The 20,118-nt window shown below is 38.1% G+C and overlaps 1 protein-coding gene across 2 annotated transcripts in view; it reads right to left on the bottom strand.

The window, feature by feature from the left end:
• Nucleotides 1-7,644: 7,644 nt before the first annotated feature.
• Nucleotides 7,645-20,118, bottom strand: part of LOC114036732 (alcohol dehydrogenase class 4 mu/sigma chain-like) — a 28,964-nt gene continuing 16,490 nt past the window's right edge. The window contains exons 6-9 of one of the 2 annotated variants that reach the window (XM_027853407.1): nucleotides 18,603-18,863; nucleotides 15,132-15,267; nucleotides 10,006-10,144; nucleotides 7,645-8,190 (exon numbers count right to left, since the gene is read on the bottom strand). In XM_027853407.1, the coding sequence (XP_027709208.1) occupies nucleotides 8,166-8,190; nucleotides 10,006-10,144; nucleotides 15,132-15,267; nucleotides 18,603-18,863 (561 nt within the window). In that variant the 3' untranslated portion in view covers nucleotides 7,645-8,165. Of the gene's footprint in view, nucleotides 8,191-10,005; nucleotides 10,145-15,131; nucleotides 15,268-16,632; nucleotides 17,180-18,602; nucleotides 18,864-20,118 lie in introns of those variants that run through there. The other variant, XM_027853408.1, reaches the window with a different exon arrangement.

Here is a 20,118-nt window from a genome sequence, read left to right on the forward strand (position 1 = left end):
TATAGAGCCTGCATTCATAGTGATTCTGCACTTAGAAGGGTAGTTATGAAAAGATGTTAATGCCCAGCAGCTGGGAAGAAAAACTTTTTAATAATGGGTTGAGAGGTGGGGATATAGATTCTAGCCCTGTGCTAGGAAAAGTTTCCTTTGGTTACCATTTGAACCCTAAACATTAAAAAAAACAAACATAGACAATGAAGTCATATCAATGTTACACATATATGCACCAAATGGTATAGCATTTTATGAATTACAAGAGGAAATTGATAATAAAACTATACTAGTGGAGGATCTCAACTTTCTCCTCTCTAATCTAACCAAAAATAAACAAGAAAGAAGTTAGAAAGGTAAATAAAATTCTGGAAAAGTTGGATATGATAGATCTCTGGAGAAAATTGAATGGAAATAAAAAGGAATATACCTTTTTCTCAGCAGTACTGGCACTTACACAAAAACTGACCATTTATTATTATACAAAAACCTCACAACCAAATGTAAAAAAGCAGAAATAGTAACTGCATCATTTTCTATCGTAGTGCAATAAAAATGACATTCAGTAATGGAAAGTGGAAAGAGAGATGAAAATTATTTGGAAATTAAATAATCTAATCCTAAAAACAAGAGAGTCAAAGAACAAATCATAGAAACAATCAATAATTTCATTAAAGAAAATGACAAGATGACATACCAAAATTTATGGGATACAGCCAAAATGGTGCTTAAGGGAAAATGTATATCTCTAATTGCTTACATCAATAAAATAGAGAAAAAGCAGATCAAGGAATTGGGCATGCAATTAAAAAAAACAGAAAAAGAATAAATTAAAAATCTTCAATTAAATACCAAATTGGAAATCCTGAAAATCAAAGGAGAGATTAATAAATTTGAAAGTAAGAAAACCATTGAACTAGTAAATAAAACTAGAAGCTGGTTTTATGAAAAAAAAAATAAACCATTGGCTAATTTGAATTAAAAAAAGAAAGAAGAAAACCAAATTACTAGTATTCAAAATGAAAGGGATGAATTCACCACCAAATAAGAGGAAATTAAGACAGTTGTTAGGAGTTATTTTGCCCAATTATATGAGAATAAATTTGACAATCTAAATGAAATGAATGAATATCTACAAAAATATAAATTGCCCAGATTAACAGAAGAAGAAATAAAGTACTTAAACAGTCCAATATTAGAAAAAGATACAGAGAAGATGGTGACTCAAAATGGTAGTGGGATATCCTTACTCAACTGCTCTTTCACCAGCACAATCACAGATCCAATTTGTATTCCATCCTAATTATATTCTAATATAACATAAGATAGTGTGAATAATTCCTGGCGTTTTTCCCCAGAATCTTATGAAGGCAACTTGGAAAGCTGTATTTTTATTTTTGATAAAGAATGTTTACTAGATGTTGCTACTCCAGGAAACAGGGTCTCTCTCAGCCTCCAAGCTGTAGATAAGTTATTAAAGCAAGAGGCCATCCAAAGGCAGGCCCTGAAAGGGAAATGAATCTTACAGATAGACCTTTAAGAAAGTGCTCTTAAAATGACCATATCTAAAGGCCACAAAGAATGGAGCCCCAAGCTGAGTTTCTAGGCCCAACCATCCACACGGCTGCTCCTCCCATTCAGCTTTAAGGTAAACTGTAACCTCAGTGAGGCAAGTCATGTAGTTCTCTGGGGCCCAGCCTCATCATGGATTAAATGAGAAGGATTGGACTGGTCCTTAAAGCCCCTCCCAGCTCTATAGTTTTTCTTCTTTGTTCTTATAGTTTCTGATGCTTCTCAGGTACTTCAGCAATTGATCCCCCTTTCCCAGAGCACAGAAAAAGTCTGAGAAAAGGAATCCATCAGCTCATCAAAACTGAAGTCACTTTTCCCTGGGGAACATGAACAATTTTAGGGCCTAGGTCGATATTAACAGACCAGGTGAATCCAGACTGTCCCATCCTACTTGGGTCACCTTAGCCAAAACCACCAGTATTTCTCAGATCCCTGCTATATCCATCTTGCTGCTTCTCTGCAAAGTAAAATTTGCATTTTGATGGCAATTTATCTATATCAAAGTAAAATTTTAAAAGAATTGCAACCTTCATCCAACCCTTCATTCTGAGAGGCAACCTTAAGAGAAAACAAAGGATTCTAATAGGCTGAGATAAGGAAGGAGAGTGCATTATAGGCTTGGGGAACAGCCAGGGAAAAGGCACAGAGATGGGAAATGGAGTGTTGTATACGAGCATGTGAAAAGGAGTAATGTCTAAGGTTTTTGTTTGCTTGTTCTTTTTCAGTCGTTTCGCTCCTGTCTGACTCTTCAGGCCCCAATTTGAGGTTTTCTTGGCAGAGATACTGGCATGGTTTACCATTTCCTTCTCCAGCTGATTTTACAAGTGAAGAAACTGAAACAAACAGGGTTAAGTGACTTACCATAGGGTTATACAGCTAGTAAGTATCTGAGGCTGGATTTCAATTTAGGGCTTCCTGACTTTCAGGGATGAAACTCTACCCACTGAGTCACCTAGTTACAATGTGTAAGGCTAGAAAGGTAGAATAGGGTCAAGTGGTTAAAAAAAAATTCTAAGTTATAAATAGAGTTTGCATTTGATCCTAGAAATAATAGTAAGCCATTTGGAGATTATTTGAGTAGGAGAGAGTCATGGTCAGATTTGTGCTTTTTCATTTGTCGCATGGGGAAATTTGAGCCTACAGAGTTAAAAATAACTTGTCCGGGTCATCTGAGTCATTTTAGAGTCATCTGACTCAGTTTCTGTGAGACTATGGTCTCAGGCCTTATTTATTCAAGGTGCTGGGATCCAGGAGAATGATGGAATAGACAGTTCTATTCATTCATCTTCATTCCCTGCTCCCCAAATGATATGCAATGTACTCTATCCAGATACATTAAATAACCAGAAGTGGCATTTTACTTAAGCAAATATCTCATAAATCTCTCACATTTCATCTTTGGCTTGGGTTCAAACCATGTACAAGCTAGGGAAGGCATGACTAGACTAGAGTTTGTTTCACAAGGAAGGAACAAACACCTACTATGTGCCAGACACTGCACTAAGTGCTCTACAAATATTGGATCCCTTTAGCAGCCAGGCAGAGGATAGGTTAGAGAGGGGTAAGACATGGGGCAAGAAGAATAGTGAGCTACTGGTCCAGCATAGAGGGAATAGGGACCAATATAGCATTGGCTAAAGGGAGAGGAGAAAAGGATTAAATATGCAAGAGATATTGTGAAGGAAGGATGGAGAAGATGTGGAAACTGATTGAATATGTCTAGAGAGGGAAAGTAAGAGTTAAGGAAGGTGACAACCTTGACAACCTTGAGGAGTATAGGATGGTGGTGTCCTTGACAATAATAACTGAGTTTAGAAGATAGGGTGGGTTTGGGGAAAAGATAATGGATTCTGTTTTGGACGTGTTGAGTTTGATATACCTATGGGATGCCCAGTTGGAAATGTTCAGTAGGTAGTTAGTGATGCAAGACTGGAGGGAGCTCAGGGGAGAAACTAGAGTTGAATATGCAAATTTAGAAAGTCATGGCAGCTAAGTGTGCAATAGATAGAACACTGCCCCTGGGGTCAGCAGACTTGAGTTCAAATCCAGCCTCAGACACTTATTAGCTGGTGACTCTGGGGGCGTCACTTAATCCTGATTGTCTCCAAAAAGAAAAAAAAAAGGAAATAATGTGCATAGAGATATTAATTAAACCTGTAAGAACTGGTGAAGTCAACATTGAAAAAATATAGAGAAGAAAAAAGAAGATCCAGGACAGGGCCTGAAGGATACCCATATGGACATGGATATGGATAGTGATCTAGCAAATTAGACTCAGAAGGAGCTGTCAAAAAGAGAGGAGAAGAACATTCAGGAAAATCTACAAAGAAGATAGTGTGAGTTAAGAATTAATTATTATCTGCATCAAAAGAGGAAATTTTCATCCCAGGGAACTCCCCACATTGATGAAATCTCAGGTTCACATGAAAACACGACAAAATAAAACAAAAAACCACCACTCCACCCCCAACCCTCAAATTACCAATAACACATTTTGAAAAGTGGGCCCTTTCATTAAGTGCACCAGGCAAATCTCTGAATTTATAAACTGCAGGATAGTGGTTCATCTACATCCCTATGGGGAGTTTCCACATTGCAAATCCCCGATTCTGATTAAATCTTAAATCTAGAGAAAATCCTGTCCCTTCTTTCTAAGAATGACAGAAAAAATTATGTTACACTTATCCCTTCCACATTGTGACTTTCTGCATCACATTTTTACCATCCCAAGGGGTTGGCATAAAAATTAAATGGGAATTTTTTGGGAGTTTTGCAGAAGCCACAGATGCAAAGGCCAGCAGACAACACAGAAAAATAATTTCTACTTAACATTGACCTACATGTAGCTTATGACCAAATACTTAATCCAAATTTTACAATGTACTGTAAACACCCCAAAAAAGAAAAAGGTGACTCAGATTCCTTAAGAGTCTGGCCTGCTCCTAATGGTGAAACAATAACACACTGAACTCCTAAACACCAGCATTTTGGTTCCCTGACACCGGGAAACTGCCTAATCTCAGGCTCTTCTCCAGCAAAGACTGGAAGGTATGTAAGCCTCACAAGGACAAATTAAAATTTGAGATGTGAGTCCTGGAAAATTTTTGATTAGTAAAAATTGCCATCTGAGGTAAAAGCTCATGGGATTATGATGAGTTGTGTTTTGAATTGTCTGATGGATCATAAAAATCCATCAATAATCAATACTCAATAATCTACCACCTGAGAGGAATGCCACAAGCGACTCAGAGAGAATGTGACTGTTAAAGGTGGAGGAAAAACTGAGAGGACAATTTTAGCTTCAGTCTAAGATGGGATCCTCCTGGCTTAGTTTCCCCATTGTGTTTCTTTGAAAAGGAATATTACCCACCTAGCTATTCCAGAGTCTGGCTATGATGTGGAATTGATACTGCATGATTAGAAAACTGTGAATTGTCTGAATTCTAAGGGTGTTTTATCCTGTATAATTATTTTTTTTTACCTACGCAGTTAGGGTTAAGTGACTTGCCCAGGGTCATACAGCTAGTAAGTATCAAGTGTCTGAGGCCAGATTTGAACTCAGGTCCCCCTGACTCCAGAGCCTGTGCTCTATCCACTGAGCTACCTAGCTGCTCCATCCTGTATAAATTTTGTCCATGCTTTATCCTTTTATAGCAAATTTCTATAATCAGAGCAAATGGTCAGTAGAAGATATAAGCCCAATGCAAATGTGTGAGATCTTGCTGTTTTGACTTGAATGTGTAGTCATTCCATCCCCCAAATTACTGAAATTAAATCAGAAACATCTTCAGTTTGGTTTGGGGAAGAGAATTTCAGTGCAATCAATTTTCTTCAAAGGAGGTAACCTATTTGACCTAATCATTACTTTAGTATCCTCCCTAGTCTTTTGTTATAATTGGAGTAGAAATCAGTCCCTGGGGGCAGCTAGGTGGCGCAGTAGATAGAGCACCAGCCCTGGAGTCAGGAAGACCTGAGTTCAAATCCGGCTTCAGCTACCTGATATTAACTAACTGTGTGACCCTGGGCAAGTCACTTAACCCCGATTGCCTCACCGAAAAAAAAAAAAGTCAGTCCCTAGCTAAGAGTGGAAAACATCTACCTGCAAAAGTGTTACTTAAACTTTTGAGAAAGTAACGTGATCAGATAATTTTGCGGATCAAATGTAAATGATTTTGATAGGGCTCCTGCACTTTTACTTCTCCCTATAGTTGGGCACTGTAGTCTTTTCTGTCAGATTTGTGTCTTCCAGACTACAGACCATTCACTTACAGTTGGTAGCAGACAGTGGGTACCAGTCAATGTCCCCCCATCATTTCTTGGATGCAGCCTGTGCTTGGTTCCAACCAACCTCCTCTTTGGGACCCCCTTGAGGCAGGGACAGCTCTATGCCCCTTGCCAGCAGGAGCAATTTCAGAAACTAAGACGTTTACCCTTATCCCAAAAGAATTTGGGTCCTATTTGTTTGAGGTAGAAATGATGGGGATGGGATCTTAATTCCCAAAAGAAAAAGACCATGTCTTTGGTATCTAGACCCCAAAAAGGAAAAGCCCCTGGACTTTTCCCCTTGGCCCAGATCCCTGACATTCACCTGGGGCACCCTGCCCTTCCCAGTTAATAATCCTTTCATTGAAGCTTTGACCCTGCCGCTATTTCCAATTCTCTGTTACCTCTAACGTAGCCCAGCCCTCATTATCTGCACCTGGCCTCACCTTAGACTGCCACTCCTTGATTCTGTCTACCCCTTCCACATTGCCCAGGTCCCTGGGATTCCCCTGGGCACCCGGCCTTTCTGGGTCCTTCTCTGTTACCTCCCAGTCACCCCAGACTACTTGGCCACTCCTAGATCCTTCCCACAGTCTTTCTGTATATAAGGTTGATCTTGTTTCTCCCCCTCCCCACCATTAATTGCTTAGATTCCTTAAGAGTCTGGCCATTGGCTCAGATTAATTCTGTCCCGCTTGTCAATATGAGTGTCACAATAGTTCAGATTCCTAAAATCTCACCCACCCCAACCTGTGTTCTAATAAATTTTATCTCTGGCTAAAAAAAAGAAAAAGAAAAAATTCAGAATTCTTCTCTGATACAATGGAAGGGACAATAATTTTATGCAGATTTTTTCAGATCGTGGGGGTATCGAGCCCCAAATCCCCATGATGAAGAAAGGATAACTGTATATACTAGAGCCCCCCTTGGGTGCTTCACTACAGTGCAAAAATGACTCAGGGTTCTATAATCACTTCTTCCCTAGTAGGTCTCACCAAGCTGGAAACTCTGCCTTGGGGCTATCAACTGAGGACCATTTTAGCTAAGCATCATCAAAGTATTGGTAGTCCATAGAAACCAATACAGTGTCGGATGAGTGTGCTCTCATTAGTGAAGGAAACGTGTACATGAATAAAATGCCATATCTCTCAAAATAGGAAAGCAAGAAAGTACTCAAAATCCTCTACAGCACATAAATACTATACCAAAAAGGTGTTAGGATGGATTAATTTCTATATGGGCAGGGGTCTGTGAAAATATCATGCTTAATTCCCCATCCAGAAGAATTTGTATGCATATATTAATTTGGAAATTGTCAGAATGAAATGCTGACTATTTTCAGCATGCAATTCAAAAAGGTGAAAGGGCATGTTTTTTTTTTTTCTGTGAGAGTCAGTCCTTGTAGAAATAATTCCACACTAATTCCACACTCTCTTTTTTCATTTCCACCAAATTATTTCACAATGCCTTTTGGAATGAATTGGGAACATATGCAAAGCATATGAAGTCAGCTCCTTGAGGGCAAGAATTATTTCATTTTTGCTTTTGTATCCCCAGTACCCAGTATAGCACCTGGCACAGAGAATGGACTTAATAAAGGCATGTTGAATTGAACCGAAATGTATCATATGCTTTTTTTAAATTAAAACATACATATATCTGTGTATGTAGTATGTGTATGTATATATATATATGCATATATACATACCCACATATTTCAAATGGAAGCAAATAAACTATCATGTGATTAGATAGTGTTTCTTAACAGATTAAATTTATTTTTAAAAGGTGTATTTAAAAAAAGTTCACCTCCTTTGATACATAAAGGGAAAAAAGAAAGAAGTCAGGTATAGGCTTTCTGTGTAGTAAATATAACTTTAAAAGTCTTTCCAGAGTTTTATTGTAGCACCATCCAACTCCATCCAATGCCTAGCCTAGTTTCCTGGAAGCAGATGATGGGAATCCTTGGAGGAATAGTCTTTAAAGCTCTTATTGCTTCTTACCCAAGAAAATTGAGATTCCACTTAAAATTTCTACTTCAGTTAAAAGTAACGAATTTATGCCTTTTATTGGTGTTCTAATCCAAGATAACCTACTTTCTACAAATTAAAAAAATAACACTAATACCTTGCTACTACCCCAGGTAAAATGAACTGTATCAATGACATGTTAATCCCTTATTTTGGAAAAGCTTATTTATTCCAAGGTACTTAATTTCTGGTTTGTGTTCAATCCACAAGAGATAACACACATGTCCCATCATAATTATATGAAAGTGAAATATCAGAGAAAGAGCCAGCTGCTGATGCATCCACACGTACCTCCTGTCTCTTAGGAGCTCACATCAGAAGTACTGATCGAATGCTGAAATAGAAAATGTAAGATCCTGTTCATATCTTGTTTCTCAATCTTCTAATAAAGAGTGACATAGTACCAGGTCCTGATTAAAATTATGGTGTGCCTTCCTAACTAGTATGCACATAGATAGTAAATGTAGTATCTCTTTAAAAAAAAATGGTGGACCTGAAAACTCAACTGGAAAAGCCCAGTGGGAAGCCTTAGAAGCCTGGGAGATGTAGTGGTAAGTGAGTCCTGATGCCGTTTCTACTGGTCTCAAGATCTGTAACTAGTGACACATTTTAGATCCCAAACTAGGGCTGTTTCCACACATGTAAAGTGGAAGGTTTGGGACAGATGAGCCCAGAGGCTATGCCATAGCTGAATCTATCATCCCATGAGCCATTGCTCTCCAGGAAAATACAATGCACAGTCCCTGATGCTCTTGGCAGAGAAGAGGAACTGGGATAGATCAGTAACTCTTATAAAAATCGGTTTCCTCTTCTTTCATTCAAATAAGAGATAATAGTCTCCTACATGAGATGCCATTAAATGCAGGTGGAATGTTGATATTCAAAATGAGAATCTCTGTCCTCAGAATTGCTGGCCTTTAGGCTAGACTAGAAAGACCAGGCTTGGCCACTCTCCTGGTCTCCCAGAGCCTCAGTTTCCTCTTCTGTAAAATGAAAGGACTGGGAAAGGTTACTAAACTGTGCATACCATTTGAGCCAGTGATATCACTCATAAGTCTACACCCCAAAAAGAGGAAAAGGTCCTTTATGTACAAAAATGTTTATAGCAGCACCTTTTGTAATGGCAAAGAATTGGAAAAAAATTGGAGCTAATTAATCAGGGAATGACTGAGCAAGTTATGGTATATGAATATTATGGAATAGCATCATGATGTAAGAAACAATGAAAGGAGGCGGTTTCAAAGAAACTTTGGGACACTTTTATGAACTGACATGTAGTGAAACGAGCAGAACTAAGAAAACAATTCATATAATAACCGCAATGTTGTAAAAACAACTTTGAAAGACTTAACAACTATGATCAATACAATTCCAAAGAACTCACAATGAAATATGCCACCCACTTCCTGACAGAGAGGTGATAAACTCAGAGTACAAATGACTGAGATAAAATTTTTGGACATGGCCAGTAGAAAAATTGATTTTGATTGACCCTGCATGTTTGTTGCCAGGTTTTGTTTTACTTTTCCTTTTTCAATTTTGGGTGGAGAGAAAAAAAGGAGAAAAAGCAGATTTGAGTTAATTTTTAAAAATTTAAATAAAAACCAAGTCATTCACCATTGCATCCATGCTCACGTTAATCTTCCTGGGAATATCAGGGTATAACATCAATAATTCTTAGAGTTAGTAAATACATCAGAAGTTACCCCATAGGAGCATAACTCAGAGACTCTGGACATCATCAAAGCCAACCCCATCACTCTACAGAGAAAGAAAGTAATGCCCAGAGACATAAAGTGACTTGCCAATTATGAAGTCACATGATTGGTAAGAGGTAGGACTGGCATTTGAACCCAGATCATTTGACTCTACAACATCTTTTCTACTACACTGAACTCAGGTGACATCATCTAAGTGAGCTCCAATTTTGTGAAAGAAATAGGACTTAATAGACCCAAAAAATGAAAAAAAGTAGAAAGTACCAAGAAAAATATATGTTCATCTGGGATAATGTAATATTAATCTTACAAAGATTTTTATTTTGTGAAAGGCTCAAATAGAAAAATATCGTGTGTACAAGATGATCAGATTTATAAATACCATATTATACAAATTGCATTTTTTGGTATGACCAAAATAAAACACATACCTCTCTCCTTTGTTGAGTAGATCAAATCCTTCATTGATTTTGTCAAAAGGTAAAACATGGGTTATTAACTGATCCAAGTCAAATTTCTTTGCCATAAAATCAGACACTAGTTTTGGGATGTCATCTCTGCTTTTCCAACCTTAAAAAAATTAAGTATCAGTATTTTTAAAAATCAGTCAGTGAACAAACATTTATTAAGTACTTACTATATGAGAGGCATGGGGGCAGGGGGAGCGTGAAGGAAAGCGATGAGTTTCTGCACAAAGACTTCACATTTCCATGGTCCTTCAGAGCACTAGGTGGATTGCCTTGGCTAAACAGGACTTACAGAATTAAATGGGTAAGAAACTGCACAGGATGAGAATATGTGTGTGTGTGTGTGTGTGTGTGTGTGTGTGTGTGTGTGTGTGTGTGTGTGTGTGTGCATGTGGGGAGAGGTGGTTGCCATCTGCACTGGTTTCATACCCAAATGAATAGAACTAACAATCTATTGAACATTTAAATATATTTCCCTTTAGACTTAATTATGATAACCTTTATTTTGTATGATATCTTTTTTAATAAAAAATCTAATGACATTCTTGAAGTATATAAAATATCTTTTTGGCAAGAAAAGGGTAAAGTGGGGAGGACCATACTGTCCTTTACCAACTAACAAAAGTTTTATTCCCTCTGAGAAACTTCACTCTATACTGATCATGTCCTTTTGGAGTTTAGGTAATAGAAATAACAACTCACATTTATATAGATCTTTATAATGTACAAAATGCTTATATTAAAACAACTTGGTAACATACTTAGTGATTACTCCCCCTTCTCCAGCCACCCCCATTTTGTGATCCAGTAACAGTGCCTCCTAAGTGTTCCTCACAAGAGGCACTCCGTCTGGGTATTTTCCACTGGCCTTTCCCCATGCCTGGGGTAATCTCCCTCATCCTCTCTGCATCCTGGTTTCTCTGGCTCTCTTAATTTCCCTGCCAAAATCTCATATTCTATGAGAAGTCTTTCCTGATTCCCCTTCATGCTGTGCTTAATGCTAGTTCCTTTCCTCTATTGATTAACTCTAATTTATTCTGCATAGATGGTGTAGTGACCTCTTTGAGTAGACACTATCCTTTGCCATTTTTTTTTTTGTATTCTCAGCACTTAGTACAGTGCCTGGCATATACTAGGTACTTAATAAGGTTATTCATTGACTGACTGATTGCACAAGTATTTTAATGTTGAGAAAACTAAGGTTCAGGAAAGCTAAATGCTTTCAGTCACATAACTAATCAATGTCAGAATTAGGACTCCATCCTTTGTCTTTGAAATGGCACCAGACTCTCATGAACTGACATTATTTTGGTGGGTTTTGTCTCTAGTTTCCTTTTTATGTAGAGCTTTATAAAGTGCATTATAATTTAGAAAATGATCTACATAGACTTTGATCTTTCCAATAATCTTGTAAGTTAGGGCAATATCATCACCATCTACTAGAGATGGAAGTTAGCCTTTTCTTTTCTCTTCCATTCATATCAGATAACAGAGACTACAACTCAATCTCTCATTCTCCTGTGATCACTGGGAGTTCTTCCCCGACTTTCTTGTAGCTGTTTTAGAAAGGAACCCTGGATAATGTGAACAACTCATTCCAGTTAGGGAGAGAAGGGGAGGAGATTAAGTATTTATACAGCACCCACTATGTGCCAGGCATTATGCTAAGTGCTTTTTACAAATGCTATCTCATTTGATCCTTACCCTGTGAGGTATGTCCTATTGTGATCCCCATTTTACAGTTGAGGAAACTGAGGCAAATACAAGTTAAGTGATTTATCCAAGGTCATAGAGTTAGTAAGTATCTAAGGCCATATTTGAACTCAGGTCTTTGTTTCCAGGCCCAGTGCTTTAATTCACTATGCCACCAGCTAACCTAAAAAGTGGAAAAATATAAGGACAATTGGGGAGAAAGTAGGATACTACCCTAAACCTTGAAATCAAGTAAGAAGTGCAAACCAGATGAGAAGAGATATTGCCTGGATGCTAAAGAAGGGAGAAGGCAAACAGTAATAACTGACTATAAGCCTACCTGGGGGTTGAAGGCAGAGACCCACTCACGAAACAGAAGAATAAAGAACTCTTCTATCTGTTACAATTCACCAGAGCCTTCTTATGTGAAATTTGGCACTGAGGAAACTGTGTAATAATGAAAACTTAAGAATAATGGAAGGATGAGTTTTTTGAGATGTTAAGTTAAATTTTAAGACTTTTTGTGCAATCCAATGTCATAGAGCTGGTCCCCTAGGAAAGGAGACCAGTGCCATCTGCTGGGAGACAACAGACCTGCCAAACTATAGAAGATAGTGAGCTAATAGAATGAAAACTAAGCACTAGGGACTGTGTACCAATGATGAAATGACCATTACCTGCTGGAAGCTTAGGAGAGCTGAGCAGCAAAGACAGCAAGTGGAAACATTGATGGGAAGGAATGACTGGTGATACTGGCCGAGTACAGAACTATACAAATCTCTTAAGGGAGAAGGTTACTCAAGGTTTTATTCTTTAGACTCAGATGCAAGGCCTTAAATTTTCATTGATTTGTAGGGGTAGCTGGTGATTACCCTTTGGGTCTGTCATATACCAAATTTCCCAGATCACTGAGGTGGGAATCTGAGTCACAAAGATCCCTGAAGTATATCCAGGACCCTTGTGTCTAGGGAAACTGACACACATTGAATTTGTAAGTTTCTCAAGGGCAAGGATGCCATAAATGCTTCACTTAACCATATACTGAACTCAAAGAATATCAGGCCCATAATAACAAGACAGGTAATTAGGGAGTAGGGTTGGTTAAATTTTCATGTATCTTACTTTCCCTTTTCTCCCATTTTATCATTTATTTCAAATAGTATAGATTTTCTTTTTGCATGGAAATTGCTTTTTATATGTGTTACAAAGTATTGACTAGGATTATAGAATTTTTAGAGTTAATACAGAATGAAGAGGTCATCTCTCTCATTTCACGGACAAAGAAACTGAAGTCTCTTAGAGGTTGAAGATGAAAATGGCCTAACTATTAGAAAAGCAAGAACTGGGACCAAAATCTTCTCAAAATAAGTCCAGTGCTGCATGCCCTATATTATGCTGCCTCTCTGAGACTTCAAGTGTGCGTTATTCATAGAAATCAATTAATAGAAATTATTAGAAATTATTTTTTTATTTTATTATTAGAATTATTAATTATTAGAAATTAATTAGAAATTAATAGAAATAGAGAAGATAGGAGAGGTGGTACATTTGATGGGGAAGATAATGTGATATGGATACTTTTAAAATGGTACTGAACAGAGATCAGGATTCACAATATGGCCTGTTCCATGTTAAATGACACCTCCTCTCAGTCCCACCCACTCCCTACCCACTTCAGCAGCAGCAAAGTAAAGCTCAGCCTGTACTGATCTGTCAGGGACAACAGGATAGACAAGAAAAAAAAAAAAAATGCTGGTCTTAGAGGCAGGAGACTGGTTTTGAACTCAGGACCTGCTATTTATGAAAATGACAACGGGCAAGTTGCTTAACCTCTGTGAGCTGTAGTTGTGTCATTTTAAAAAAGAGAATAAAGCTTGTATTAGTTATCTCAAGGGATGGTTGTAAGGAAAGTGCCTTGCAACTTTTCAACACTGTATAAATGGAAGTTACTACTGTGGTCAACTCATCTCCCTTAGGATGGATGCAGCTACAGACTTCTATAATTTCTTATTTACTCTAATTCAGGAACTAAAAATGCTGCTTAGCAGTCTAGGAAATGTGCACGGCCCTATAGACATTGCACAGAATGATAGAGCAAACCAGAACTTCCAGCCGTGAGCATAAATGTAATTGAATATTACGACACTGTAAGGAATGATTAATGTGAAGATTATAGGGAATCATGTTAGGACATATGTGAGCTAATGAAAAATAAGCAAAACCAAGAAAATGATATACGATGATCACAATGCAAATAAAAAGAACACCTCCCACCCCACCCCAAATATACACATACAAAATGGAATGCTTTATGATTAAAATGCCTAAGCTTGGTTCCAAAAGAGAGGTGAGAAAACACAGCTCTCCTTCCTCCTTGTAGAGGACCATGGGTGTTGAGACAGTTAGATGGTTCAGTGGATAGAGTCCTGGGCCTGGAGTCAGGAAGAAGAGAGTTGAAATCCAGCCTCAGATACTTACTAGCTGTGTGACTCTGGGCAAGTCACTTAATTTGTTTGCCTTAATCTCCTGGGGAAGGAAATGGCAAACCACTCCAGTATCTTTGCCAAGAAAACCCCATGGACCATAGAGTCACGAAGAGATGGACAGAACTGAACAACGTGAGTGTAAAACATCTCCTGTAGTGTTGGAATTGGTTAACGTGGTGATTTAGTGAACCTCCCAACCCCCTTTATTTTTTCTTCTTCTCTATAGGAGATAGAACTCTGGCTATGGGCTGGTAGGGATATATACTTGGTTGTGAAATTGAGGTAAAAGAAGTCAATAAAAATTAACATGAACATTATTTATAGTCACAAAAATGCCCTCTAGGAAAATATTTCTAAGGACTAACTCAGAGTGAACTAAACCTTTTGAAAACTTGAGTTAGAAGTGACAGTAGTGAGAGCAATCAGTGTAAGATCTAGCTAATTATTTTTTCCTTTTTGATATCTTCTTTATACTTCTCCTTTAGTTCTCTAAATGTCACTCAAAGAATTTCCCTTTTTTGACACGCTTCTTAAAATATTATGAGATCATGGAATGTATAAAAAACATCAGAATGTCAAGCCTCTTCCAACATTCTTCTCATTCTAATGATGTCTCCGTATCTGTGACCCTCTTCTGATTTGGGAGTTCCCTGCTCAAGACCACTATTCATGAAGAAGCAATGCATCCATACTCATTTCTCTCCTGGCTCTATGGATTACCCCTTACCTCTGCACCTACCCCTTTTCCAGTTCTCTTCTATGTGTTATCATTCCCCATTAGAATATAAGTTCCTTGAGAGAAGAGACTATCTTCCCTTCCCTTTCCCGTTCCTTTTCTATTTATATTCCCAGTGCTCCTTACAGTTCTGGCACATATCTGAATGAAATATCTCTCATTTCTTGACCATATACCTCCAAAAACACATCCTTTCCAGGTTCGTCCAGTGAACAGCAGCATGGGATCATAGGTGAGCATTTTAGATGATGGAGGAACTCCTACGACCACACTGGTCCCATAACTCATATGGCAGGAAGCCAGGGCATCAATCTGACATGGAAATGAAGGAGAAAATGTGCTTCTTATAGTATCTATGAGAATGGAAAGAGAATTGTGCCTTGCTCCATTGCCACCAATTAGTACAGGCTCCCAAATTAATGAATCAGCAAGCTTCTTTTCAGAGCTTACTATTTCCCAGGTGCTAGGCTAAATAATGAGTATGTCAAACATGAAATGGTTCCTGCCTTTCAGGATCTTGTATTCAAGGTGTGTGTATGGGGTGGAGGGGGAATAGAGGTGGGGGGGTGACACATTCACTTATAAGTATACAAAATCTAGAAAGATAGTAATTTGAGATAATTTGGGTTTTGGAGTAGGGAAAAGGTGCTAGCAGCTAGGGGAGTCAGGAAAAGTCACATGAAAAATGCTGCATTTAAGCTGTGATTTGAGGGAAACTTGCATTTCTGTGAGGCGGGTGCAAGGACAGTGCCTGTTCCAGAGATGAGGAATCATCTGCTAAAAAATTGAAGCATGCTCTCACATGCTTACATAACTTAGATTTCTTGTGTAATGAAACCCATTTTGAATATTGTAAAGACCCTGCAGTTCTTGGTCTTCCTGCTATAGACATTTTCCCCCTGAAGGCAGGAAACAGAAGATAGAGTCATAGGATCATAGATTTAGAGCTAGAAGAGACCTTAGGATCATTTGAGAATAAGCTCCTCATTTTACAGATGAAGAGACTGAGGTTCAGAGAGGTAAGCAGCTCTCCCAAGGTCCCAAGGTAGCATGTGGTAGAGCCAGGATTTAAAATCAGGTATGGTGGGCCAAAGTTCAGTCCTTTTTCTATAGCACCAGGCTGGGATTTTTAAAAATTTCTTTTTCACAATGGTTCACCGGTGCCGCTAACCACACTGTTTAAGATAAACCAACAGTAAAACAATACTGAAACTCTTTGAGCAATTCTCTTGTTTGATTTTTCATGCAGGACTTAAAAAGAAACCACATTTATACTTGAAGAGGAAACTTCTTGCTTCCCATAAAGAAACTGAGACTAATGTAGATCATTTCTAAGTATTAGTTCCTTTTCCCTTCCTCCCTCCTATCCTTCCTTCTTTTCTTCCTTTCTTCCTTTCTTCTTCCTTTTTCTTTCTTCCTTCCTCCCTTCCTCCCTCCTTCTCTTCTGCTTCTTCGTCTTCTTCTTCTCTCTGTGTCTGTCTCTCTCTCTGTCTTTCTCTCCATGTATTTGCCAAAACTAGGTTACTGAGCTTAGTAATATCATTCTTTGCAATGTTCACTAGGGACTTTGCAGAAGTTGTTTAGATTTATTTTGAATACTAATAATACCTAGTGCAAACATATTACTAATGTAAAAGTTTAATTAAGCATGCCATCAGTTGCCCTCACAATAAACCTAAATGGCATTAGGTAAGAGGTAAGCAACATCCATCGATGACAGGCAACCATTATTAATTAGGAGTTACTTACACCTAGGTCACTGAAGAGCATCAACAGTGAGATTGGAAATTGATTTCCTAACCAACAACGATCAGTAGGGACTTTGGCACATCCCCTCTTGATTGCTGTCTTCCCTACAAACTCCACCCTTAGGCCAACACCGTAGACCCTTAATGGGAGTCAGAACAAGCATCTTCCAGAAGGGGGTTGCAATTTCTGTTTGGTAATCCGAGAGAGCGTCCACTGTGCTAATATGAAGGTCTATTTATCTAGGTTGATTTACATATGAGCAAGCAGAAATCCCGATGGGCAAAGTAAGGAGGAGTAAAAGGGCAAAGATTCCCTGGGAAGAACATAGAACCACCAAAAGAGTCTTTGGTGACCACCTGGCTCCCCCTTTCCCCTCCTTTGCCCTTCAGGTAGATCACTGGGCTGGTTAAGCTCTTCCAAGACACACGAATGGGTCTACTTCTCTCTTCATTAGACAATGGATAGATTGCTGGACCTGAAGTGAGAAAGACTGGAGTTCAGATCTAGCCTCTTACTAGCTGTGTGACACAGGGAAAATCATTTAATCTCTCTTAGTCTCGGTTTCCTCATCTGTAAAATGGGAACGAGAATAGCACCTTCCTGGCAGGGTGGTTGTTAGAATAAAATGAGGTAATAGTACTTTGAAAGTTATTTGTACTTGACTTTGAGCCAGGAAGACCTGAGTTCAAATTCAGCCTCTGACATTTACTAGCTATGTGACCCTGGGCAAGTCACTTCATTGTTTACCTCAGTTTCCTCATTTATAAACTAGGGATGATAATAGCACCTATCTCCTAGGTTGTTGTGAGAATCAAATGACATAATAATTGTAACGTGCTTAGCACATACCTGATACATAGTAAACACAATATAAATGTTAGCTATTATTATTATTATTATTCAGGAAAGTACATATTTTCTTTGAATTACTGATTAATTACTGAGTGTTAATTACTAAGACTAATGTCTCTTCTAACTCATAGAAGATAATGTAGCATGACTAATGTGGAAATAAATATGTTTAACATGATTATACATGTATAACCTATATCAGTTTGTTTGCCCTCTTGGGGAGGGGGAAGGGAAAAGAGGGAAGGAGAAAAATTGGAACTCAAAACCTTCTAAAAATGAATGTTGAAAACTATCTTTATATGTAATTGAAAAAATAAAATAGTATTTACATAAAAATTAGATTAAATTTTAAAAAAGAAGATAATGTTGCAGTCCTCTACTTCAATAATATAAAGCTGATCTTACACTTCAAATACTCTTGGTCAGTTTCTAAATATACTGGTCAGTGATTGAATGAATGAGAACTGCCATCAGTTGCTGTGTCTAGCCAGCACCAGACCATGCTTCATATTGTATCTAGATCTCTACCAGGATACTAAGGCACACCTGGCACAGGTATCTAGGTATTTGCCCTTCCCCCAAGAACCTAACCCTGCCCATATTTCCAGGTTTATGTCTCCGCTCTTGTTTTAAGAACAATAATCGTTGTGAATACTACCATTGCCACTGGAAATGGTGTGACAATGTATGGCTCCATTCTTACTCCCTATGATTCAGCTAACCAATACTCCCTTCCCTCACTTTCATATGTGCATTATCTCCTTCTAGTAAAATATAAGTTCCTTGAGGACAGGCACTGTCTCACTTTTGGATTTGGAACTCCAGAAACTAGCCCAATACTTGCACATCTTTCCTTAATTCTTGTTGGCCAATCGAAACTGATTTCTACAAATGCAACTTTAGTCTGGGTAATATCTGTGTCCTAAGGACTCTTTTAAATAAATCAAACAAATGAGAGGTGAACTCTATCATTGCTTAGCTTTGACCTGAGGTTGACTATTCAGTTGTGGTTCCCCCCAAAGCCTGTATACTTGCTGATTACTTACCATGGTTTCAAGGCTTCCAACAACCTCGAAGGTATACCCAACAGAATTATCAGTCATTTCGCTCAAGACTTCATTGATGGGTTTTGTGTAGTCCTTAGGGCTGATGCACTCAGTGGCTCCTACAGACTTGGCTTTATCAAATTTATCTTTGTTAAGGTCAATTCCAATGATCCGGGAAGCACCAGCCAATTTACAGCCCATAATAACCGAGAGGCCAACTGCTCCCAGCCCAAAGACAACACAAGTAGATCCAGGGGTGACCTATGGTGATGAAAAGTAATTCGATTGTAGCAATAAAAGTGAGATTGTAGTAAGTCTGGAATCTTGGGAAACATGAAATCAAGAACATAACTAGCTTATTGTAGCCACTAGTAAACTGATTCTGATAGTGATATTTTGTAAAAATGAAAAACATAGGCGGTTCAAATATCAGAAACAGAGCGTTGCACAACCTTCTATCTCCCACCTCAGAAACTTTCATAAAAGGAAACACACGTAGGTACTTATGGAGGAAGAGAATTCATAACCATATCGTTAACACAAATAACCTTACTTATATCTTTATCAGACATTCCTTGATTCCCTGTCCCAATGTCTCCCTGCCCTTCACCCACCCAAATCTTTATATTTACTCTGGATATATTATTTCCCCTAATAGAAGGTAAACTCCTTCAGGTCAGGGGTGATTTCACTTCTTCTTTTTATATCTCAGTGCTTGGCACAGAGGCCTTTAATAGAAGCAGATGGATTGATTGATTCTTGCCTGTCCCAATATTTCAATGGATCCATAATAATAATAATGGTATTCCTGGGGCAGCTAGGTGGTACAGTGGATAGAACTCTGGCCTTGGAGTCAGGAGGACCTCAGTTCAAATCTGACCTCAGACACTTGACACTCACTAGCTGTGTGACCCTGGGCAAGTCACTTAACCCTGATTGCCTAAACAAAACAAAAAAGAAAAAAAATAGTGGTACTCCTATGGTGTAAATCACAGCACAACTATAATCAATCATTCTGCCAGGTTCTTGCCATATTTTTTTCACAGAATCTGTATGGAAAAATCCACCTAATGCCCTGAAGGACTTTTTCTAGGTCTGTTCATATTCAGTAGAGACCAGTACATCCCTTCAGCTGTCTGTAATCAACCTCTCTCACCATGTAACTAGCCTACTTTCTTTGCCAATCATAAATTTTCTCAGTGATATATCTTTTTACACTAGTATATATACACTGTAGTTTACACAACTGAGCAAAATCCAACAAATTCAAATACAACAAACATTGATTAAGCACCAACTATATGGAAGGCACCAAAGACAGTTTGGGAAAATGGAAAGCAAAGGAGTTTTGTTCATTTTGATAACTGAATAGATTATTATTGAGTTATTTTTAAATGATTTTAGAGTTGTTCTCTATAGCATTAAGAAGTGAATAGCCATTAACATTGGACCATTATTTCAAAATGATTTTAGAGCTGTTCTCTATAGTATTAAGAAGTGAATAGCCATTAACATT

Source organism: Vombatus ursinus, unplaced genomic scaffold (assembly GCF_900497805.2).
Source record: "Vombatus ursinus unplaced genomic scaffold, bare-nosed wombat genome assembly UNPS02009975.1, whole genome shotgun sequence".
Lineage (NCBI taxonomy): Eukaryota > Metazoa > Chordata > Mammalia > Diprotodontia > Vombatidae > Vombatus > Vombatus ursinus.